This window comes from Chiloscyllium plagiosum, unplaced genomic scaffold (genome assembly GCF_037043375.1).
Source record: "Chiloscyllium plagiosum isolate Xiang-an unplaced genomic scaffold, Cpla_swu_hap1 HiC_scaffold_9, whole genome shotgun sequence".
Classification (NCBI taxonomy): domain Eukaryota; kingdom Metazoa; phylum Chordata; class Chondrichthyes; order Orectolobiformes; family Hemiscylliidae; genus Chiloscyllium; species Chiloscyllium plagiosum.
This window is the reverse complement of record NW_028270147.1, coordinates 71,656,591-71,680,985: the sequence shown is the minus strand read 5'-3', so window position 1 is coordinate 71,680,985 and position 24,395 is coordinate 71,656,591. Positions and strand designations below refer to the sequence as shown.

General features: G+C 41.1%; 2 protein-coding genes across 3 annotated transcripts in view; one reads left to right on the top strand and one right to left on the bottom strand.

Moving 5' to 3' along the window:
- Window positions 1-485: 485 nt before the first annotated feature.
- Window positions 486-10,437, bottom strand: tceanc2 (transcription elongation factor A (SII) N-terminal and central domain containing 2). The gene is made up of 4 exons (XM_043699637.2): window positions 10,290-10,437; window positions 7,892-8,033; window positions 6,368-6,561; window positions 486-817 (listed from the first exon to the last, which is right to left on the bottom strand). Exons 1-4 carry the CDS (start codon window positions 10,434-10,436, stop codon window positions 629-631), a joined length of 672 nt encoding a protein of 223 aa, XP_043555572.2. The 5' UTR covers window position 10,437; the 3' UTR covers window positions 486-628.
- A 291-nt stretch (window positions 10,438-10,728) lies between these two features.
- tmem59 (transmembrane protein 59) overlaps window positions 10,729-24,395 on the top strand; it is a 40,713-nt gene continuing 27,046 nt past the window's right edge. For both annotated transcript variants that reach the window (XM_043699636.2, XM_043699635.2), the window contains exons 1-3: window positions 10,729-10,932; window positions 19,934-20,039; window positions 22,896-22,990. In XM_043699636.2, coding sequence (XP_043555571.1) covers window positions 10,744-10,932; window positions 19,934-20,039; window positions 22,896-22,990 — 390 coding nt within the window. In that variant the 5' untranslated portion in view covers window positions 10,729-10,743. The remainder of the gene's footprint in view (window positions 10,933-19,933; window positions 20,040-22,895; window positions 22,991-24,395) is intronic.

Below are 24,395 nucleotides of genomic sequence, written 5' to 3'. Positions count from 1 at the left end.
TTGTTCTTCCCTATTGCTGGTCAAAATCATGGAATAGCTTAACAACAGAGGGTATCCCTACAACCCACGGTTCAAGAAGGCATCTCACCACTATGTTTGGGCAAAGGATTGGCAATAAATGCTGATAGAGCCAACAATAGCCTTGCTGCAGGAATAAATAAATCTAATGATCAAAAACTGAAGCCAAAATTAGTCTACACACCTTAAGAAGCATGATTATATCTTTGCAGTATCATGAAGAACCCGAACTTAATAATGTGACAGAACAGGTTCAGTCAAATGCACCAAATACCTTAAAAAATTTTTTAAAATACATTTAAGTTACAATGAAGCAGCCAGTTTAATCTGCCCAACTAATTATCACTGGCCCAAAAATATTCTCTCAGGAGACTCTGGCAAAGCAAATTTTGCATTCATTGGCAACTTTGTCATTATGCAATTATAGACAGTGAGTCACAAACAAACCAAAAGAATTCTCCAACAGCTGTGTACAAAAACCAGGAATTTATTAATAAAGATCACACATTTGACATATTCATATTCTTATGATTTAAATAAAAAAAGGCCACAGTTTAAAAAGTTCACAATTTTTAAGTTTATGCATAATTCTTTAACAACCCAGAATGAATCATTTCTTGTGGTTTTCAATGAGCTGTTTCACTGGCAGTCTGTAGGTTTTAACTTGTTCTCGGACTTCAGACTTCTGTTTTAAAGTAAAGACCAGAGTTCGTACTGTCCGTCGGTAGGGGATGTTGATCAAACGAGAACACTGATGAAAAATCTCTCGCTCTATATTTTCAATCAGCAGGTCATCATTCTGTAGAAAAATTAAACAGTGTATTTATGAATTTATAATGAGTGGTAAAAAATAAGTAACAAATGACATTATGCCTTTAAATGCTAAAAGCTACATATTCACAAAGTACCCGAAATAATGATTACAAACCAAGAAGAGCTTATAGCACAGTCAATGACTAGAAAGAACAAAACAAGTCCATCTATACATGTCAAAAATGATTGTGCCCTTTATAAAGTGATGTGAAAGAAATGCTAATTCTGATTAAGGTTCTCTTCTCTCACTCACAGGTTGCTTTTGCGACCTCTACTGAAAAATATCTCCCGGATCTCCATTACAAATAGCAAATATGTGACAAGGATTCACACGTAGGCTAGTCCAATTAAGGACAGCAGATTTCCAAGAATAAAGGCAGCCAGTTAACCAGATGGGTTTTTAGAAATAGAATCTGGTAATTTAATCATTCCTCACAATTTTTTCCACCAGACTTATTCATTAGTTGATTTTAATTGTGGTGGGTTTCTGAAGCATTTCCCTGGGTCTCTTTCACAATAGAATATGCCAACATCCCTTGAAACGGAGCCTTGACATCAATCCCAGACTATATAGCTGACTCTTAATGTCTTAAAAAGAAACTAAGGCTGGCAAATAAATATAAGCTTGCCCAGAGCTTTCAAAGCAAAATATCTCGTGTGCTGTTTCCCTGAACTCAGGAGGTTTTTACGTATTTCTTGTCCTAGTGTTAAGCAGCCTTGAAGCTAGTGAAGTGCAATATCACCATTGAACGACTTAGACTCCACACACACTTGGTGAACGTGTTGGAAATGAATGGGATGCCACTATACAGTTTTCATTTTCCAATTATTTTACTGTCATACCCAGTACTGACATTTCCTATTCTGAACTTCAAACTATTTTTATGTTTTTAAAACTGGACACAAAAACTGGAAAAAAGACAGCTGCAATTCTTTTGCATATTGAAATAATTCCCCTCAAATGTAAGCAACAAAAAGTCTTGCAGGATTGCAGATCAATGCCTTTCCCTGAAACCAATCAAAAAGTATCTTGTCAGATTGGATGGGCCTTTCTAAAGCTGTGACATTACTCTCTAAAACTCTTAGAGATGTTAATCCACAATACAGGATGTACAAAGTGAACATCACTCTTTAATTTGGAAGGGATTTTGAAGTTCTTTAAAAAAAAACATCTGATGAGGCAGCCATATTCTTGTCTGCTTTTAAGAATCAGCTAAAAGTTGTTTTACAGGTAGTTCCACGTAAGCCATCAAAATAGTTTAGGGAGAAAGTGAGGTCTGCAGATGCTGGAGATCAGAGCTGGAAATGTGTTGCTGGAAAAGCGCAGCAGGTCAGGCAGCATCTAGGGAACAGGAGAATCGACGTTTCGGGCATAAACCCTTCTTCAGGAATGAGGAAAGTTTGTCCAGCAGGCTAAGATAAAAGGTAGGGAGGAGGGACTTAGGGTAGGGGCGTCGGAAATGTGATAGGTGGAAAGAGGTCAAGGTGAGGGTGATAGGTCAGACTAGGGTGGGGGCGGAGAGGTCGGGAAGAAGATTGCAGGTTAGGAAGGCGGTGCTGAATTCGATGGATTTGACTGAGACAGGGTGGGGGGAGGGGAAATGAGGAAACTGGTGAAATCCGAGTTCATCCCTTGTGGTTGGAGAGTTCCTAGGCGGAAGATGAGGCGTTCTTCCTCCAACCGTCGTTCTGTTATGGTCTGACGATGGAGGAGTCCAAAGACCTGCATATCCTTGGTGGAGTGGGAGGGGGAATTGAAATGTTGAGCTACAGGGTGGTTGGTCCGGGTGTCCCACACGCCTATTTCCGTCACCACGTCTAACCCCGCCCCTTCACCTATCGCCATCACCACGCCTAACTCCTCCCCCACGCCGATCCCCGTCCCCGCCCCCAGACCTAACCCCGCCCCCACACCCAGCCCCAGCCCCAGACCTGGTCCTAGCTCCCAGCCCTGCCGTGTTTTCACTATCCCTCCAGACCTACCCCTCTCTGAGGATGAAAGATCAGTCCTCAGCAGAGGCCTCACCTTCATTCCCCTACGCTCCCGGATTAATGAGTTCAACACGCGGCGTGACATCGAACAATTCTTCCGCCGCCTTCGCCTCCGTGCCTACTTCTTTAACCAAGACTCTCGCCCACCCTCTGACGACCCCTTCTCCCGCCTCCAACACACCCCATCCACCTGGACACCCCGTGCTGGCCTCCTACCTGCCCTCGACCTCTTCATAGCTAACTGCCGCCGTGAAATTAACCGCCACCTGAACTCCCCCACCCCTCTCACCCACTCCAATCTCTCACCCTCGGAACGCGCAGCCCTCCACTCACTCCGTTGCAACCCCAACCTCACTAACAAACCAGCAGACAAGGGAGGCGCGGTAGTAGTTTGGCGCACCGACCTCTACACCGCTGAGGCCAAACGCCAGCTCGCAGATACCTCCTCCTACTGCCCCCTTGACCATGACCCCACCCCCCACCACCAAACCATCTCCCAGACCGTCCATAACCTCATCACCTCGGGGGATCTCCCATCCACCGCCTCCAACCTCATAGTCCCACAACCCCGCACCGCCCACTACTACCTCCTGCCCAAAATCCACAAACCTGACTGCCCCGGCCGACCCATTGTCTCCGCCTGCTCCTGCCCCACCTAACTCATCTCCGCATACCTTGACATCGTCCTGTCCCCCTTAGTCCAAGAACTCCCCACCTATGTTCGGGACACCACCCATGCCCTCCACCTGCTCCATGATTTTCGCTTCCCCGGTCCCCAACGCCTTATTTTCAGCATGGACATCCAGTCCCTGTACACCTCCATCCCCCATCACGAAGGACTCAAAGCCCTCCGCTTCTTTCTTTCCCGCCGTACCGACCAGTACCCTTCCACTGACACCCTCCTTCGACTGACTGAACTGGTCCTCACCCTGAACAACTTCTCTTTCCAATCCTCCCACTTCCTCCAAACGAAAGGAGTAGCCATGGGCACCCGCATGGGCCCCAGCTATGCCTGCCTCTTCGTAGGATATGTGGAACAATCCATCTTCCGCAACTACACTGGCCCCACCCCCCAACTTTTCCTCCGCTACATCGATGACTGTATCGGCGCCGCCTCGTGCTCCCACGAGGAGGTTGAACAGTTCATCCACTTCACCAACACCTTCCACCCCGACCTCAAATTCACCTGGACAGTCTCAGATTCCTCCCTCCCTCGACCTTTCTATCTCTATCTCAGGCGACCGAATCAACACGGACATCTACTACAAACCGACCGACTCCCACAGCTACCTGGACTACACCTCCTCCCATCCTACCCCCTGTAAAAACGCCATCCCATTCTCCCAATTCCTTCGACTCCGCCGCATCTGCTCCCAGGAGGACCAGTTCTAAAAACGCACAACCCAGATGGCCTCCTTCTTCAAGGACCGCAATTTCCCCCCCGACGTGGTCGACGATGCCCTCCACCGCATCTCTTCCACTTCCCACTCCTCCGCCCTTGAGGCCCGCCCCTCCAACCGCCACCAGGACAGAACCCCACTGGTCCTCACCTACCACCCCACCAATCTCCATGTACAGCGCATCATCCGCCGTCATTTCCGCCACCTCCAAACGGACCCCACCACCAAGGATATATTTCCCTCCCCTCCCTTATCAGCATTCCGTAAAGACCACTCCCTCCGTGACTCCCTCGTCAGATCCACACCCCCCACCAACCCAACCTCCACTCCCGGCACCTTCCCCTGCAACCGCAGGAGGTGCAAGACTTGCGCCCACACCTCCCCCCTCACCTCCCTCCAAGGCCCCAAAGGAAACTTCCATATCCGCCACAGATTCACCTGCACCTCCATACACATCATCTATTGCATCCTCTGCACCCGATGTGGCCTCCTCTATATTGGGGAGACAGGCCGGCTACTTGTGGAGCGTTTCAGAGAACACCTCTGGGACACCCGGACCAACCAACCCAACCACCCTGTAGCTCAACATTTCAATTCCCACTCCATCAAGGATATGCAGGTCTTTGGACTCCTCCATCGTCAGACCACAACAAAACGACGGTTGGAGGAAGAACGCCTCATCTTCCGCCTAGGAACCGTCCAACCACAAGGGATGAACTCGGATTTCACCAGTTTCCTCATTTCCCCTCCCCCCACCCTGTCTCAGTCAAATCCATCGAATTCAGCACCGCCTTCCTAACCTGCAATCTTCTTCCCGACCTCTCCGCCCCCACCCAAGTCTGACCTATCACCCTCACCTTGACCTCTTTCCACCTATCACATTTCCGACGCCCCTACCCCAAGTCCCTCCTCCCTACCTTTTATCTTAGCCTGCTGGACAAACTTTCCTCATTCCTGAAGAAGGGCTTATGCCCGAAACGTCGATTCTCCTGTTCCCTGGATGCTGCCTGTCCTGCTGCGCTTTTCCAGCAACACATTTCCAGATCAAAATAGTTTAGTTGGCCAGAAAACCATACCAACAAGCAAGCTTCAAGTCATCAAGCAGCCAAGGTAATAAACAATAATATTGTGAAAACAAGATTTCCCAGAGAGGAAACCACCATACATGCTCCATTTTCAGGCTCACCTGAGAATCAACTTTCCAGAAATTTAACTATAAGAAACATCACTATCTGCTGTGAATACTTTACAAGGCCTTCACTTATCACAGAATCATAAATCATTCTCCTGTGCAGAAGGAGGCCATTCAGCTCACTGAATTTGCACCAACCCTCTGAACAGCATCCCACCAAGCCCTAGCTCTCACTGTAATCCTATGTTTACCCTACCTAATGCAGCCAGCCCTACACATCCCTAAGCATGAGGGATAATTTTTTTAGCATGGCCAATCCACCTAACCTGCACATCTTTAGGACTGTGGGAGGAAACTGGAGCACCAAGAGAACATGCAAACTCCACATAAACAGTGACCAAAGGCTGGAATCAAACCCAGGTGCTGTGAGATAGCAGTGTTAATCACTGAGCCACCAGACTGCCCAAAAGTAACTTGGCTTGTACAGGGATCAAACCCATAATCTTGCTGTTATTAGCACCATGCTCTGAACAACTGAACTAACCAGCCACTTCAACCTTAAAGTACTGAAACAGTCCAAGACACTCCTGACCTGCCTAATGAGATCTGAGATCATAAATCAGTGACTGGGATAACTGGGATCAGTATATTACCACGTCCTGTATCTTTGTGTGAGTGAGTGAGTGAGTGTGTGTGAGTGAGTGTGAGTGTGTGAGAGAGAGAGAAAAAAACAGATATATGAGATGTTGCACTTAAGATAAATGTATGAACTTCCATTTTCAAACCCTCAAAAGCTCCTTGTTTGATTATTACATTGGGAGATACATTCCAAGAGTTAGAAACAACGCACCTTTTTCATACAAAACATACTGAACATGGACAATAAACATACATTTTGTTTGTGACATTACTGGATTTCTTTTACTTCATGCAAACTTTTACAAATGTGAAAATAATAATACTATAACAATCTTGTTTTATTCTCAGTATAAAGTTTTATTTTTTAAATTACCTTCAGTTCCAAGGCTTCAGATAACAGTTTTCGAGCATTACTCCTAAGACTCTCTGTTTTAGGATCACATCGCACCTCAATGGATTGCTTATTTCTATTTTCTTTCATGAAAGTTTTCCACGTTGTGTAAATGGACTGAGCAAGCGTGGCCACTTCAGGGTCCGAATTTTTACGCATCTTGTTTACGGTGTGTCCTGAGAAATCCAGGAAGTAAGTGTAAACAGGATTTTACTCAGACAAATGATGATTCCATTTCTAGTCAAAAATTAGCTATTGCTCACTGCAAACAATCACAACCATTGGACCTTCTGTAGAAAAAGGGTCACACTCTTGATCTTTTCAAGATGAAAACCTCAAAGAGAGAAGCAAATAAAAACTGAAAGAACGGTGGATACAGGAATTCAAAAACTGCTTGAAAAACTCATCAGGTCTGGCAGCATTTGTGGAGAGAAACATTTCAGGTCCAGTGAACCTTCCTCAGAACACAAAGACAGAAGCAAGTTTGTTTTGCCAATAAGCTCTCAGTTTGAAAGAACAGAATAGAAGAAATGTTTTAACTGATTTTAACTAATTTAGCAGATTTCTATTACAGGTACTTCCATCCAGGAGGGACAAACTAATACCAAATATAGCACTGTTGAGATTTGAGCCAGAATAGTACTGATCTCAAGATCAAATGTGGCAACTTGCTGTTAAGTGCAATTCAGCTTCCACACCACGCAATATATAATTTCATTGAGCTATTAAGGAACTCCACAGGTCTAATTTTGCATTGGTCACTACATGTTTATTACCATTTCAATCTTATTACATGATATGACTCAAAGATTTTGAAATTCTTTTTCTGTGCTTCAAACTTCGGAAGAGAAATTAGTTATTTTTGTCAACCTTTTGCCTGTTCTTTTTAAGACAATTTCTACATTTGGGTCCCTTGTATCTCCTACTGAATCTTATACATCTTGCTCAGCAGAGATTCTTTTGTTTCTCTCTCCACAAATGTTCCCTAATTTTCAGTATTTCCTGCATTTTCTTAAAATGACAAAATCCAAAAAATGTTGAATTCATGTCCATTTGTGATGACATTTATTTTTTACTTTATGCTTTTTCCAATATGATGTTTAGAAAGATCTATGGCATCACTGATTAATACATTTCTAACTAGAACATGAAACATATGTTTGCATCAGTAACTTGAATCAAAATACTAGGACATACGTCCCTTAGGAAGAGGAAAAACAGCAAGTAGAAATTGGAAAATTCTGAAACTGTACATATTCCTCAAACGATGACATCAGAAGTGTCAGAAAATCCATCAACCCAGTTTAAATCTCTCAAATGGTTCAGTGGAAAGAGCCACACTTCAAAATATTGAATTTGAAAGTCATGAGGAACAGAACACTATTCCATTAGAGATCATTAGAAAGTTGCAAAACGCAACTTATAATAATATCAGGATTTTAAAAGCTTTTGTTAGAAGCAAAATTACAATCTTCAAAGTAAGAACTGTGCAGTTAAAAGTTTTACCTATTTTAGTTGAGAGCAATACTTCTTGTGAAGGTATTTTCTTCTTTAATTCATTTAATGCTTCCATTAAGTTTTCCTTTGTTTGACTAGGCAGTTCCAAAATAGTCTTGTATCTCTTAATATCTTCAATCACCACAACTCTCTATTTTGAGAATAAAAAAAAATTAGTCATGACCCAAAAACTATTTCAGCATAAAGATCAAAGTCATGCAATAAATCTGCGGTGTTTGAGGTTTTGGAAGAAATCAATCAAACATACTTGCCGATATAAAGCCATGAATATTATCGATTAAAATTGCAAAAATGTGAACGCTGACAAAAATGCAGATTGTCCGAAGTTATACACATGCTTTAAAACAAGAACAGCATTTAGACTTGTTATGATAACGCTAAAAACTGAATTTTTTAAAGTAACAAATGTCTCAAAATATAAATGAGAACTGAAAGACAAGATTTCATTTTGTACAAAGACTTTTGCTTTAACAAGCAAAGTAGAAGCAACGTAATTCAACATTAAGCAACAGGCAAATGGTACATCAGCTAAACAAAAAGTAAATGTCTTTAATTTTAACGGTGTATTATATTTGTGCAGATGGTCAAAACCTTGGTCAGAGTTAAGTTTTAAGGAGTAGTTTAAATGAGAAAACAAATAGAGAGCTTAAAAGGAGAGAATTTCAGAGTTTACAGCTGAAAGCACACGAACCAATGGTAGCGTAATTAAAATTGGACACCCTCATGAGGCAAGTATTAGATATGCAGATATCTTGGAGGGTTGAGGGGCAAGCAGAGATTATAGAGACGGGGAGGAGAGAGGTCATAAAGAGAGTGAGGAATTTTAAACCTGAAGACATAACTTGACCAGGAGCCAAGTTAGCAGAGGGCATGGCCAACCTAGTCTTGGATGAGTCTCAGGACTTATGCTCCTCAGATGCTGCCTGACTGGCAGTGCTTTTCCAGCACCACACTTTCTGACTCACAGAGGGTGGAATCTGGGTTTTTTTTCAGGGATGCATCGGGATAATCAAATCTAAATGAAAACATAGGCAGAGGCAAGACTTTTAGCAGCAGATGAGCTTGGGCAGGAGCGTTGGGGGCAATTTTCATTATCAGCATGTTCCTTTTGTCCAAAGACAGGACTGTAGATCATTGTAATCTTTCCATAATTTTTACTTTTTTTTCCATTTGTCATCATCTCAAGCCATCCAACACTAATATTTTCTTCCTTACTCTTCTTTCTTGGAAGTCTCCCCATATCACTTATTGGTCCTTTTTGTCTCAAAATGTGCCTCTGGAAATTCTCTAACTTTCCCTAATTATGTTCAACAAATGTAATTCTTCATCTTACGTTGTTTTCTCTGTCCAGCAGATCCTTCGAACTTTCCTCAAAATTCATATTTCAAAGCTATTTAATCCTCTCCTGTAAAATCAATGTAATGGACATAAAAATGGGAATCTTACTGTGATGGCCAACACACACAGTTAAGAGCTTATCTTGAGATTAAAAACTACACCAACGTTAGAGAAGTCTGATTTAACCTCACACAGATAACTGGAGGAGGGGTGAGTTCAACAGCTAAGTGATGGAGCAGAGAAATAGAGAAGGGGTATTTCCAGAACAGATGATTCTCTGGCTGTGGTTAGATAGATAAGAACATAATCAGGTGAATATAATCCTACCCAACTGGATGAGTTAAGTAGCATTAGAGGAGGATGGTGCAGCCAACCATGCAGTCAAAGTTAGGGAGAATCTGATAAAGACCAAGAGGGAAAGTTTCCCCTTTGTCATTCGCAAAGGATGTCATTTGCTCATGTGTTAAAGGTGGAAACTTGAGCAGAAGAATTAAAACATGGAACTCCAGAAATGGACGGGCATAGATTTGGAGGATGAGAACAATTCAAGCACTTTGGAGGGGGAGAAAAGGGAGGGTGGCGCTAGGGCAGTAGTTTGGCACTGTGGAAAATATAAAATAAAACAAAATTTTAAAAATTGTGGATGCTGGATATCTGAAACAAAAACAGAAGTTGGTGGAGAAACTCAGAAGGTCTGGCAGCATCTGTGGAGAGAAAACTGAGTCAACGTTTCAGGTCCAGTGTGACTTCTTCAGAACTGGACCAGAAGAGTTAACTCTGTTTTTCTCTCTCCAAAGATGCTGCAGATTTGCTGAGTTTCTCCACCAACGTGGGTGGGTTTTTTTTTGTGTGATGAAACAGACATCGACCTGCGACTGTAACAAAATCTCTCCCATCTCCAGTCTTTCACTTATCCTGAAAAACGTGCCTTCTCTTCCCCCGAGCAGCAAGGGATCGCTAGGAAATGAGGGAGACCAGCTGGCAAACAAAGCCTGGCCTTGCAATAAACCATATAATTCAACGGCCCCAAAAGAGACCAGGAATGTACCTTTAAAGACTCGAGAGTGACCTGGCGGTAAACCTTGGCGCCGTGCTGCACTGGGCCTTGATCCTTGCCCTTTCCCACAGAGTGATCCATCAGCAGCAACAGCACCCCACTCCTGGACTCAGAGACAAACCGGCCCACCCAGTGCATGCTGGGAGCCGCAGGCCGCAATCGCCGGGGTAAACTACGCATCCCAGCGTCCCCTGCGCGAAACCAGAGGCGACTTCCGGCGGGGTTTTTTTCTAAAGGGAAAACAATTTTTTTCCAAAAACGGAGTCATCTATTCATAACACCGGCTCCAAAAACCAGCCTTGGCCATGGAATTCGACTCCATCTCGGTCAAAGGAGGGCTAATATAAATTTTAAAACAAAGACCTGACAATAAGGGTTGAGGTCACTGAGGGTGGTTGGAGAGCGCATGTGCGTTGAGGGTTGGATCATAACAAACAGACTGAAGATGGCGGAGGTAGCTGGAGGGGTTGTTTGTAGAGCTCCTGCCCTTAGTTTTCTGCTATACTTGGGAATCGCGTTATGTTTCTTCTCCACTTTGTCACTGGCTTCCGATGCCTTCGAAGCGGTTTTGGGTGACACTGCGTCGTGTCAAAAAAGCTGCGAGATGACTTACAGCTTGCACACTTACCCGAAGGTAGGGCAGACCGGCCGGCAGGCAAGGGGTAGGAACAGAGGCCTGTGTTTATTTTTTTTTTAACGAGGCTGATCCTTTTGTTAATATTTCTAATTATTAGTCATCTTGGGTTCGTGTTTCGTGTCATGGAGTGCTTGTGTGATCCAGACAGTTTGAAATCTGCAGTTTATTTGTTGGAGCTTTTGAACTGAGTTGACGGATCCTAGGGCGTTTCAGAAAAAAAAAGGGCGACTAGTTGCCCAGGGTAATAATTAACGCTGAGTGATCAAAAAGTTATTGTACTACTCGAGGGACAAGAACTTTTTTTAAAAATGCTTTAACATTGCAGTGAAGGCTTTTCATAAAATGTTCGCGTGGCATCGTTTTTTTTTCCTCTCTCTGCTCTGGCCTCTTGACAGTTGCTTTGGCTTTCGTTTACTCGAATGTTTTCGATCCGTGTTACGGTATATGGTTTTTGTGACTATAACAGCCACTCTCCACTTATTCATAACTTGCACTGTTGATATTTTTGTGAAGCATGTTAATGACCAATTCGTGACAAGATTTTTCTCATTTAACTGACGAACACTGCAGGTTTTTTTGTCTGAAATAAGAATTGTTTATTTGTTTTGAAAAGGTCAAAATATATGCAAAAATGTGGTTACCCATGCTTTGCCTTGTACAGTGATCAGGTTCTCAGTCACCACTTTGTCATGCCTTTGCATTGTGAGGTATCAGTGGATGAGAGAAAGTGGGCACTGCAGATGCTGGAGATTAGAGTCAAAGTGTGGTGCTGGAAAAGTACAGCAGGTTAGGCAGCATCCAAGGAGCAGGGAAGTTATGTTTAGGGCACATTCCCTTCACTAGGAATGAGGGGGTGGGGGAGCTGAGATAAATTACTGGAGGTGGGGGAAGGTGATAGGTAGATGTAAGTGGGGGGTGATGGGTTGGAGGGGAGGGTAGATTGGATAGATGGGAAGGAAGATTGACGGTTAAGAGTTCAAAAGGGTGGTGCTGAATTGGTGGGGTGAGGGAAGGTAAGGAAACTGGTGAAGTTGATGATGTAGCTGTGTGGTTGGAAGGTGTCAAGGCAGAAGATAAGGTGTTTTTCCTCCAGTTGTCTGGTGGCTTGGATTTGGTGGTGGAGAAGCTGCCCAGAACTTGCATGTCATGTCAGTAGGAGGGTGAGTTTAATTGGTCGGCCACAGGGCTGTTTCAGGGAATGTCTCTGGGACACACTCGCCAATAAACCTAAGTGTGACTGACCACTTCATTTCCCCCTCCCACTCTGCAAAGGACATGGAAGACCTGGGCTGCCCTTACTGCCAAATCCAAGCCATGTGACAGCTGGAGGAAGAATGCTTCGTCTTCTGCCTTGGGACCCTCCAATGATACAGTACCAACGTTGACTTCACCAGTTTCCTTATCTTCCCTTTCCCCACCTCATTCCAGATACAACTATTCAACTCGGCCTCTTGAACTGCCTATCATCCTTCTCTTCACCTATCTGCTCCAACCTATCTAACCCATCCAACCACTCTCCCATCTGCTTCTACTTAATGCTTTACCCATCCAACCGCCCCCCCAAAAAAGAACATTCCTGATGAAGGGCCTATGTCGGAAACATTGACTCTCCTGCTTCTCGGATGCTGCCTGACCTGCTGTGCTTTTCCAGCGCCACACTATTCGACAGCTATCAGTGGATGTCTGAATTACATTATCTTGCAAGTTTAGAGTTTGAGAACTGGTTGGATTAACAAAATATGCAATTAAAGTAATTGTAAAATATATTGTGATTGATTGAGTTATTTTACTTACTGTAATTCGAGTAACTATGTTCAACCAGTACTCTTGGTATATTAAGCTGATGTGGCCTAACCTCTTTGGGTTTAGGAATTGGAATGCAATCATGTGTGAATGACCACCATGATGGCCAGGGAAGTTTTTTTAAATATCGGAGGGTTTCTCAGCTTGATTTGGAGACTGGTTGCAAAGGAAAATGTTGGATTTAAGTCTGTCAGACTACTGATTTGAGTTTGGGGAGGAAACATGACATGATCATGGTTAAGTAAGCATCTGATAATGCCATCACGTAATCTATTTTTTTTCAATAATTTTTCATGGAAAATGGGTGTTGCTGGCATTTATTGCCCAAGGCATAATTGGCTGTCAGATGCTGACAGTCTTAGTCATAGAAGCAGTGAGCCTGTGCCTTGAACCTTTTATCGGGGCTCTCGTGTGCTGCAGTGGTAGTGTCCCTAACTTTGAACTTGAGACTTGGGCTTAAGTCCCAACTCCTCCAGAGGTGTATAATAACATCTCTGAACAGGTTGATGAGAAACATAGGTTGAACCATTGCAACCCATGAGAAATCCTTCCATTGCTGTTAGGAAGTAAATTATGCAAATAAGTTGTCTATGTCACACCTGAGCTGTAAATGTCAGTATTTTCAAGTTTAACAGCATTGTTTTTGAACACTTTTTTTTCTTGTGAATGGTAGTTAAATTTAAATTCTTGCATGATTTAAGGATTATGGAGTGCGAGTTAGGCCAGCATTGATTGCCAATTCCTAATTGCTTGGAGTGCTATTTAAGAGTCAACCACAGAGTTATAGTCATACATACAGCATGGAAACAGACTTTTCAGTCCAACTTACCCATACTAACCAACTCTCCCAAACTGAATTACTGTCGCTTGTCTACATTTTGGTCTATATCTCTCTGCCCGAAACGTCGATTCTCCTGTTCCCTGGATGCTGCCTGACCTGCTGTGCTTTTCCAGCAACACATTTTCAGCCCATATCTCTCTCTCAATCTTTCCTGTTCATGTACCTATCCAAATGTTTTTAAATGTTGTAACTGCACCTGCACCTACCACTTCCTTTGGTAGTCCATTCCATATGCAAGTTGCCCCTCAGGTCCCTGTTTAAATATTTCTCTTCTCTCCTTAAAATTACGCCCTTTACTTTTGAATTCCCCAACCCCTGGGGAAAAGACCATTGCTATTCTTATCTATGCCCCTCATGATTTTATAAACCTCTAAGGTCATTCCTCAGCCACCACCTATGCACTAGTGCAAAATGTCCCAGCTTATCCAGCCTATCGCTGTAACTCAAATTTTCCAGTCCTGATAATATCCTTGTACTTGCTATTGATCTGGAGTCACAAAGGCCAGTGAAGTAAGGATGGCTGACTTCCTTTTTAAGGATTTTAATGAAACAGATGAGTGTTTGTATGCAGCAATTGACTGACTAGCTTTTTAATTCCTGTTTCAATTTAAGAAGATTAATTCAGTATGTCTTTTGGTGATATTCAAACCCATATCATCTTAACTGGGGTTCTGGATAACTAGTCCAGTGACACTACCAAGCCCATTGGATCATTCAAAAGTTAGGTTTACCGTAGCCCTTCCCTCTATAATTTTTCTTCTGCACAGACCTCTAAGGTCCATGTGTGGTATTGGCTGCCAGAACTGGAAGTCATTGCTGAAGTAGGAGATTTTAAAAGATAGCTTCGATTTTAAAATTTCTGTGCAAGTATGATAGTAAAGAAAAGAGAAATTCTGTAGTTGCTTAAAGTTTGGAAATAAATACTGAGAGAGGTGAGGTAGCAGTTGAAGTATCAGTGTGAAGACCCTTCCTCAAGATTGACATACAAGTATATTGGCAATTGTGAAATCTCTTCAGTGCAACAATTAGGATAGTCCTTTTAAAAACATCAGCGCCTATAGTGTGCAGAAGGAAGCAGTGCTTCTAAACAGCATGACATGTTGCATAATTTACTAAACTTTAATACAGTCTGAGACCCTTCAGACACACTCTAGTGTTTCTATATAACCTTGTTTTTGGTGGATTGGATTAGAAAAAAGTTAGAGATAAATGATCTCTATTGGAGCTCCTAGAGGAAATTTGGTTTATTGTATTCCAATATAATTGTGCAAATGTAATAAATTTGAGCTTTGTGGGCAATGAGTTTGAGTAATCTGATATTTGTGACAATTGCATGTATCACCAAGATCTATAACAATAGACCAAAGATTTTGCCTATCCTTTTAACACATTTCATTGCATTTATAACTCTTGAATCATTTTTTGACTTTTGAAACTTCAGGTAAATCAGACGAACTCAGTTAGGATGCCCACCTAAGTGCTCAGTCAGTTGGTTGTTGGTTGTAATGGCTGTTGTTAAGGTAGCATGATTGTGAAGCAGTATAATTGTTCTGCCCTAAGCAAAGGAGATGTCGGTGAATCAGTCCATGTTTCTGTATTATCTTGATTTTGTAATTTCAGATTTCTGTGTGAAATAGATCTGGCTGCAGATGGTTTCACTGTGTCCCATAGTCAAAACCTGGTCCCATAATTTCTGGCTGGAATTATGCACAGGGTCAAGAAAAGTCAAGGCTACAATTAGAAACTGTGTTCTTACGGTGGAGTATGCTTGATATACACTTATTGTACTGACTTCTGGCCAGTACATGTGACTTTTGCCACATAAAGAGCTGAGGATGTTGGAAATCTGAAACAAAAACCAGAATTGCTGGAGAAGCTCGCAGATCTAGCAGCAGCTGTGGAGAAAACAGTCAGCATTTTTGGGTCCAGTGACTCCAGTTGTAATAGTTTTTTTAAGATAAATCTCGTAGGGGTACACTTTTTTTTTAGAATACAAAAGGGAACTAGTACAATTAAGGCATCCTTGCAGGCATTAGAAGTGCAAGGTTAGTAGACTGATGCTAACATCTGAAGTTGCGCCTGTGAATTAAAACTGATGAAGGATTGCTTAACAGACAGGAGTGGGGAACCACCTGGAATTTTCAGGTCAACAGGCTATATAAGCAGTGCTGGTTCTGTAGCTCCTTACAGAGAAACCAAGAATAATGTATTGAAGTTTGTTAACAAAGTTAGGTTGAATGTAAACTGAGGAGGTCAGATAGTGCATGTTCACGCAACAAGGTCACAAAAAGGGGCTATAATGTTGGTGGGTGTTTTAAATTATTCACCAACTACAGGTACAAAGTAGAATTTCACTTAACTTCCTCTACCCCTGTACAGGAACACCAGAGTCTCTCTCAACTTTAATGTGCAAGTACTTGTCTTTTGAGTTAGTTCTGGGTCGTTAGATTGGTTCAGTTGGGAATGTTGACCGGTTTACAAACTGAGGGAATCTAGGGACATGAGAAGTGTGCAGGAATATGATATCTAAATGTGCTGCGAGCAGGCTTGGAATCCATTTGTCTACTTGTTTGTTTCTTGGGTTCTTATTGTTCAAATTCTAAGTACCTATTTGTTTGATTGGAAGTAAGAAATCATAATATACAAACTAGCTCTATCTTTTTTTAAAAGAAATTTTACATACCTCCCAGTAATTGTTTAGCAGTAGAAACCTCGTCAGTTCTACTACAGACAATATCCAAAAGATCTTTGCCCTTGAAAATGTATAATACAGCCATAAATATCAACGTTAGAACCTGCAAATGCAATTTTTGTGATTTTTAACAGTTAAGAAATATCATGGTGTAGTGCTCAAGATCAGGGGCACTGTTGAAGAATTGAGTATCTTCCTGTTTCAAGCTCTTAGTGTCAGGATCAAGAATTTCCTGATACAGAAATTTAACTTTACCTGTGTGTCCTAAACCCCACAAAACACTTTCTGCGAGTGAAGTTTTGTTCTTTTAAACCTTGGGAGTTGGCTATCATATTTGTTGCCTGTCCCTGATTTGCTCTTGAGATAATGTTGATCTGCATTTATCTGTCCTTAAATTTTGAGGTTCCAGGAAATAATTGGAACAAAGTTATTTTCTAGAACTTCATTAAAAATGGTTCATTCAGTTATTCCTAGACCAATGTGAAATTGTTAATTCTCTCCACCTTTATTCCATTTTAGTTGATCTTTATCTTTGTTCTTGTCTGCTGTCTGGTTATATTATTCCTTCCTTTTCTTTCCTTTCCTTTTTCTATAAAGAATTATAGCTGCACACTTTATTGCAGTTTTTCTAGTTGAGTTCACTGTCAAGCTTGTCATGATTCAGACCACCCTATGCGGTTCTGTATTTCACCCAAGTGAAGCCACCTTTTATAGTTCCTTTAGTGAGATTCCTCTGCCAGCCGATGTGACTTGTCAACAGTATAGCCAAAATGCACATCTGTGGTTTGTCTAATACTCCCTAGTGACCCTTCATGTTTGAAATAGTACTTTTGTGTGTTTTTTTTTTTGGATTAAACTGTATTGATTTATGACCTGTCTCTCTGATATGACTATGACTAGGTTTTGCTTTCTTCTCGCTAATACTTTCTGTATGTAGTTCTGTTTGAAGTTAAAATTTGAGACGAGTCCTTGCCAATTTTTTAAAAAATTTCAATGCCCCACATTTATGCTGTGTACAATACCAGCATTTTTAAAACTTAAACAAAATACTTGCAAGGTTTGTATTTGAGAGAAAAAAAATGCATGACCCTGCTCCTCAGAATTCATGAATTTTTTTTGTATCTGGACAGATTTGAGATGATAAAAATTGACTAAGCTGTTTTTGTATTTCAAATGTAATTCATGCATTTCTTGTCAGCAGGTTGTAGGTTTATGTCCTTCTTTGCTTTGCTAGTCTTTGAAAGGCATTAAATTGAGTTAAATGAGTCTTGCCTTCACTGGAACACAGGAAACATTTCAATGTTTTCAGATGTTGTCTGTTTGATGCAATTTCAGTATTTGTATTTTCTTTGTTCCCCTCTGCCGTTGGTAGTAATAAAAGTGTTGCATTTTGCTTTTGCACAAAAGTGAATCTTAAATTTTCAATTGTTCAAAGTCAATATAAGAAAAAATATGCTGTAAAAATGCATACAAACAGTTACTGATAGCACTAGAACTTTAGAAAGCTGACGGGGGGGCAGATGTTCACAGGTAAAGGGACGGCTGGAAAATGGGAAGCCTTCAGAAATGAGATAACAAGAATTCAGAGAGAGTCTATTCCTTTTGGGGAGAAAGGAAAGGCTGGTAGGTATAGGGAATGCTGGATGATTAAAGAGATTAAGGCTTTGGTTAAGAAAAAAGGAAGCATGTGTAAGGTATACAGAGGATAGATCGAGTGAATCCTTAGAGTATTAAGGAAGTAGGAATATACTTAAGGAAATCAGGAGGGCAAAAAGGGGACATGAGATAGCTTTGGCAAATAGAATTAAGGAGAATCCAAAGAGTTTTTACAAATACATTAAGGACAAAAGGCTAACTAGGGAGAGAATAGGGCCCCTCAAAGATCAGCAAGGTGACTTTGTGTGGAGCTGCAGAAAATGGGGGAGATACTAAACAAGTATTTTGCATCAGTATTTAGTGTGGAAAAGGATATGGAAGATATAGACTGTAGGGAAATAGATGGTGACATCTTGCAGCATGTCCATATTACAGAGGACGAAGTGCTGGAAGTCTCCCCAGGACCTGATAAGGAGTACCCTAGAACTCTGGGAAGCTAGAGAAGTGATTGCTGAATCTCTTGCTGAGATGTGTATTGTCAATTAATCACAGGTTAGGTGCCGGAAGACACGAGGTTGGCTAACATGGTGCCACTGTTTAAGAAGGGTGGTAAGCATAAGCCAGAGAACTAAAGACCAGTGAGCCTGGTGTCGGTGGTGGGCAAGTTGTTGCAGGGAATCATGAGGGACTGGATGTATATTTATTTGGAAAGGTAAGGATTGATTTAAGGATGGTCAACATGGCTTTGTGCGTGGGAAATCGTGTTTCACAACTTGATTTGAGTTTTTGAGTAAGTAACAGAGGATTGAGGGCAGAGCGGTCGAAGTGATCTATATGGACTTCAGTAAGATATTTGATAAGATTCCCCATGGGAGACTGATTAGCAAGGTTATATCTCACGGAATACAGGGAGAACTAGCTATTTGGATACAGAACTGGCTCAAAGGTAGAAGACAGAGATTGGTGGTGGAGACTTGTTTTTCAGACTGGAGGCCTGTGACCAGTGGAGTGCCACAAGGATCCGTGCTGGGTCTTCTCCTTGTCGTTTACATAAAATGATTCGGATGTGAGTATGAGGTACAGTTAGTTTGCAGATGACACCAAAATTGGAGGTGTAGTGGACAGCGAAGAGGGTTACTTCAGATTACAACAGGATCTTTACCAGATGGGCCAATGGGCTGAGAAGTGGCAGGTGGAGTTTAATTCAGATAAATGCGAGGTGCTGCAATTTGGGAAAGCAAATCTTAGCAGGACTTATACACTTAATGCTAAGGTCCGAGGAAGTGTGGCTGAACAAAGAGACCTTGGAGTGCAGGTTTATAGCTCCTTGAAAGTGGAGTCGCAGATAGATAGGATAGTGAAGAAGGCGTTTGGTATGCTTTCCTTTATTGGTCAAGAGTATTGAGTACAGGAGTTGGGAGGTCATGTTGTGGCTGTACAGGACATTGGTTAGGCCACTGTTGGAATATTGCGTGCAATTCTGGTCTCCTTCCTATCAGAAAGATGTTGTGAAGGTTGAAAGGGTTCAGAAAAGATTTACAAGGAAGTTGCCAGGTTTGGAGGATTTGAGCTATAGGGAGAAGCTGAACAGGTTGGGGCTGTTTTCCCTGGAGCATCGGAGGCTGAGGGGTGACCTTTATAGTGGTTTACAAAATTTGAGCAGCATGGATAGGGTAAATAGGCAAAGTCTTTTCCCTGGGGTCGGGGAGTCTAGAACTAGAGGGCATAGATTTAGGGTGAGAGGGGAAAGATATATGAGACCTATGGGGCAACGTTTTCACACAGAGGGTGGTGCACATATGAAATGAGCTGCCAGAGGAAGTGGTGGAGGCTGGTACAATTGCAACATTTAAGAGGTATTTGGATGGGTATAAGAATAGGAAGGGTTTAGAGGGATATGGGCCGGGTGCTGGCATGTGGGACTAGATTGGGTTGGGATATCTGGTTGGCATGGATGGGTTGGACCGAAGGATCTGTTTCCACGCTGTACATCTGACTCTTTGACTCTGTTTGGATGTACCAGTAGAAGTGACTTTTTAATAATTTTCCTTCCTCCATAATTACAGGAGGAGGAACTCTATGCTTGCCAGAGAGGATGCAGACTCTTCTCTATTTGTCAATTTGTTGATGAAGGCACAGACTTAAACAAGACCAAAAACGAATGTGAATCAGGTAAGATTTTAAACTCTGTAGCTTGTCACGGATGCACTGTGATCCAATAGAACATTTTGGCAAACTAGAAACTGATGTATAAATCATGTTACATTTTACATTGTAAAAGGAACCTAGTTAAGCCCACATCTTAAAATTTGTACTGCAAAAATCAGTTTTAAGACTGGCACCTTCACTGAGCATGGTGGGAATCAGGAATGCACTGCCTGGGAAGATATTGGAGGTCAGAAACTTAAACCTTCCAGAACAAAAATTTGGATGAACACTTGAAATATCATAATATTCAAGGATATGGGACCAGTGCAAGTAATTGGGATTGGCGCCATAGTAATTATATTAGTGCAGATTCGATGGGCTGAAGGAATGTTTCTGCAATGTATGGCTCGATGACCTGTTAAATTAGACATTCTGCTCTTCATTACATTTCATGAAATCTGTACTTATTTATATAAATGCCTTGCATTACAAAATGTCCCATGCCTTCAATCAACATTTGACACAGGTGTATAGAGTTGGAGAAGCTGACTACAAGCTTATTCAAGAAATAATTAAATTTTCATAAATTTCTTAAAAGAGAAGCTAGAGATACAGGAAGATTTTCTTTAAGGAAAGAATTCTGGGGTTGACCAATAGTAAACTGCTTTTCAGTTGAAATCCAGGATGTTCAATACTAGCATTAGAACACTCCAGATATCTGAAGATATTAGAATTTAAATGAGGTTACAGGGGTAGGATAGTGTTCATTGAGGCATTTGAAAACCAGCATGAGAATTGTTTATTAACCTGGTATCATTATATAACAGTAGCAGTAGGAATGATGGGTAAGAATCTTGGTGAAAGTTAGGCTGAAAGTTTTGGCTGACCTCTGTGTACAGTATACTCTTTATAAACTTTCTCCTCCAGCACAGCTTTGAAAAAGTCCAGTTTGGAAATAATAAAAGCAGTAATGAGGTTTTGAGCAACAGATGAAATGAGGCAATAATGAAGTTGATTTTTTTTAAAAATATATTGAAATGTGGGCAGTTTTAGTGATAGATGCAAAAACATATATATGTTACAGTGCCCTGTTTGCTGGCTCTGGATATTTCGGAACTGTTGCTTGGCAGAAAGCATTGAAAACCTTCAAGTCTTCCAAATGCGCACATTATCGGAGCTTCTGTTATTGGCTTTTGCAGTATCATTGATTAATTAAATGGATTATTGGATTTGGGCTGTTTTAGGGTACTTCTCTGTTTCGAGAGAAGTTTCAAGATCTGTGCTTTTACCATACTAAAAATATGATTTTGTTTCACTGAAATAAAAATGGGCAATCTTTTATTGAAACTAGATGCGCTTCTCGCGATTTTGTTTTGTAGAGAAATTATGGCCATGCAGAAATAGAGTACTTAAAATGTCAGAACAAAGTTTTAACATAGCAACACAATTTTTTGAAAAGATTTGTTTGCTAAAGCAATATTACATGCTTAACAAATACTTAAGGCAACATCTGGAAGTTGTGTGTGACAATGCTACTCCTTTAAGGTTATTCTGTTTTTTTTTTGAGGGGTCATTAAAGGCAGAAGTGCTGAACTGTCTGAACTGGCTACTTTAATAATGGCTAACAGATGCTGCCTAAGTCCAATCAAAAGGCTTTCAGGTTTTTATTTTAAAAACGCTTGTATAATGAAAGGGGAGTGGCCAGTTCTCCCATTTCAGGGTTTTTCTAGTTTTGGGGTAGTTTTTAGCTGGGGACTCAAAGAAGCAGCTCCAAGCTGATCCTCTTTTTTTTCTCTCGCTCTCGCTCGCTCTGACATCTCTCCTGTAAGAACATGTTCGTGTTTACCTTTGTGCCAAGGGGTGTGTTTATGGGATATTGCAGGAAATCAGAACAGCTCTTTAAGTAGCTTTTTCATGTCCGTTGGGTTTTCAAATTGTTATGCTATTCTAAATTCAATTTTCTCTTGTTAGTGTGTAAATAAATGATTCAGTTTTAAACAAAATAGAATTTGACCAGCTGTGTCACTCCTGGAATGTTCACCTTACATCTGTTTAAAACAGCTAGAAAGGTTAGGTTCTGGGCTACATTCTTAAAATATTTTAGAGGGGGTCAGACATGGTCCTTAACAAGTAACTTTACCAGTGTTTTTAATGGGTGCATTAGGCTGCTTCACTTTTTAATGCATTAACATTTTTTTGTTTTTAAATACAATGTTTGTTTATTTTGAATGTATACCCCTTTACCTGGAAGTTAACAGGAAACTGGATTGCATTGCTTAATTTTGAATTAATTTTCGTTGCTCTTTGAGTAATTTAGTATATTCCTGAATCATGCAGTGCCTCTTCCTCCACTGCAGGTTTGATTTTAATTGTTCAGAATACTATAGATTACAGAGGTAGGTGTTGAGTTTATTTAGTATGTTACTATAAATGCACTACAGGAACGATGCATTGAAGATAATGTACTTTTATTGGTATGGATAGCTGTAATTTTTAATTAGTTCTGATATAAATACAGTAGTTCATGCAATCCCATGTTATAAGAAAATCATGTAATAGCAGCACCATTTGAACAAATGGGGCTGAAATCTCATTCGAATAATGCTTTAGAAGGGTAAACATCTAAATGCACAGTTGTGAGTGTGTTTTGGCAAACTCTTGACTTAATAAACTACGTTGTGAAACAAAACCAGTACTTGCTGATAATTAAATGTAAAGAGTAGCTTCATTACCATATTGAGCATAAATGGTAATCAGGTTCCTACATTGTCTATAAATGTGCACATACTTATTCATATGATATTGTTGCATAGGTCATCTGAGTCTAACTTCGGCCAAACATAAGTGCCTTCTGTTTTACAATTTACATTATCTTTTCAGCTTGTGCAGAAGCATATAAACAACAAGGTGAGCAATTTGCTTGCAACCTGGGATGTGAAAACCAGCTGCCATTTGCTGAGCAGAGACAAAAACAGGTAAGAGAAAGAGAAATAAACTGGTTACCAATTTGGAATAATGAAAGTTAATAGAAGACTAGAAATATTTATAATGTGAAAATGGAGGGTTGGAAGCAAGTTGGGAAAGAGAAGACTGCATAACAAGTGTACGAAGTCCTAATGGAACCTGTGAATAAATTTTTATTGACCGTTTCAATGTTTGCATTTACATATGTAATGGGAAAGGCTGAGAAATTATGGATTGAAAGTTCTGAAACGAACAAGTTTATAGAACTATTGCAAGAGAAACCTAAATAGATCTGATGTCTGACATAACCTTATGTTAACTCAAATGCAACTTCCCCACCCTAACAAAACTTGTAGTTATTAACCAATAATCAGTTACAAGAATGGTGGAATGCTCATACAGATAAATCTACATCCCAGTAGATCATTTCCATACCACATTTCAGATTTGAAAGTTATCTGATTATGATGTCCTATGGCTGGTATTGTTTATGCTTTCCCACAGTTTTATCTTTAAATTTTAAAGCTACATTTATCGAGATGAATATTTTTGTTTCCTTAAATGTGTCATTAAATATGCTCATTCTGAGAAATGGAAACAGGCAAAGGGTGGCCCTGCATGCAGGATTCCAGACATGAGGCAAAGTGACTGTCCTTAAAAAGAAGTGCGAGTTTAGATTAAGTGGGATGTTAAGGAGCCCAAGTAAAGCTGAAATCGATGGAAAGACCCACCATCGGTTAGAGTCGTAACTAGTACAAAGGAAGATGGTTGTTTATGGAGATAAGTCATCTCAGCCCCAGAGCATCATTGCAAGGGTCCTTCAAGATAGCATCCAAGCCCCCAACATCTTCAGCTGCTTATGAATGACTGTCGCTCTATCAGAACTGGGGATATATTCTAATTGTGCACTGCTCAGTTCCATTCACAACTTCATATTGTGAAACCATTTGAAAACTATAACATTCTCTGGGGAACATTCAGTTTTTGTCTGGTAATCACAAGTAACCTCTGCACCCCACAAATGCCAGGCAATGACCACCACAACAAAGAGAATCTAACCAACATTTAATGACATTCAATGGCATCACCATCACTGAATCCCCCTCTATCAACATCCTGGGAGTTACTATTGACCAGAATCTGAACTGGACTAGTCATCTTAAGTATGTAACTGCCAATGCACATTAGAGGCTGAGAATCTTACAGTGGTTAACTTGCCTCCTGACACCCCAAGATTTACAAAATACAAGTCAGGACTGTGATGGAATACATCTGAATGCGTACAGCTCCAATTAAACTCCAGAAGCTTTAACGTGACCCAAGACTAAGCAGCCCATCTGATTGTTTGTGAATGTGGTTCCATTCGTTCCACCACCACCACCACCACCAGGACTCCAGCGGCAGATAGTATTTACT

Excerpts from the sequence above, each read along its gene's own strand:
- tceanc2 (XM_043699637.2), bottom strand. The coding sequence starts at position 10,436 with ATGCACTGGGTGGGCCGGTTTGTCTCTGAGTCCAGGAGTGGGGTGCTG. Across the intron at positions 6,562-7,891 it reads ATTGCTCTCAACTAAAATAG|GACACACCGTAAACAAGATG; the intron begins GTAAAACTTTTA and ends TGGATTTCTCAG. Across the intron at positions 818-6,367 it reads CTGAAGCCTTGGAACTGAAG|AATGATGACCTGCTGATTGA; the intron begins GTAATTTAAAAA and ends ATTTTTCTACAG.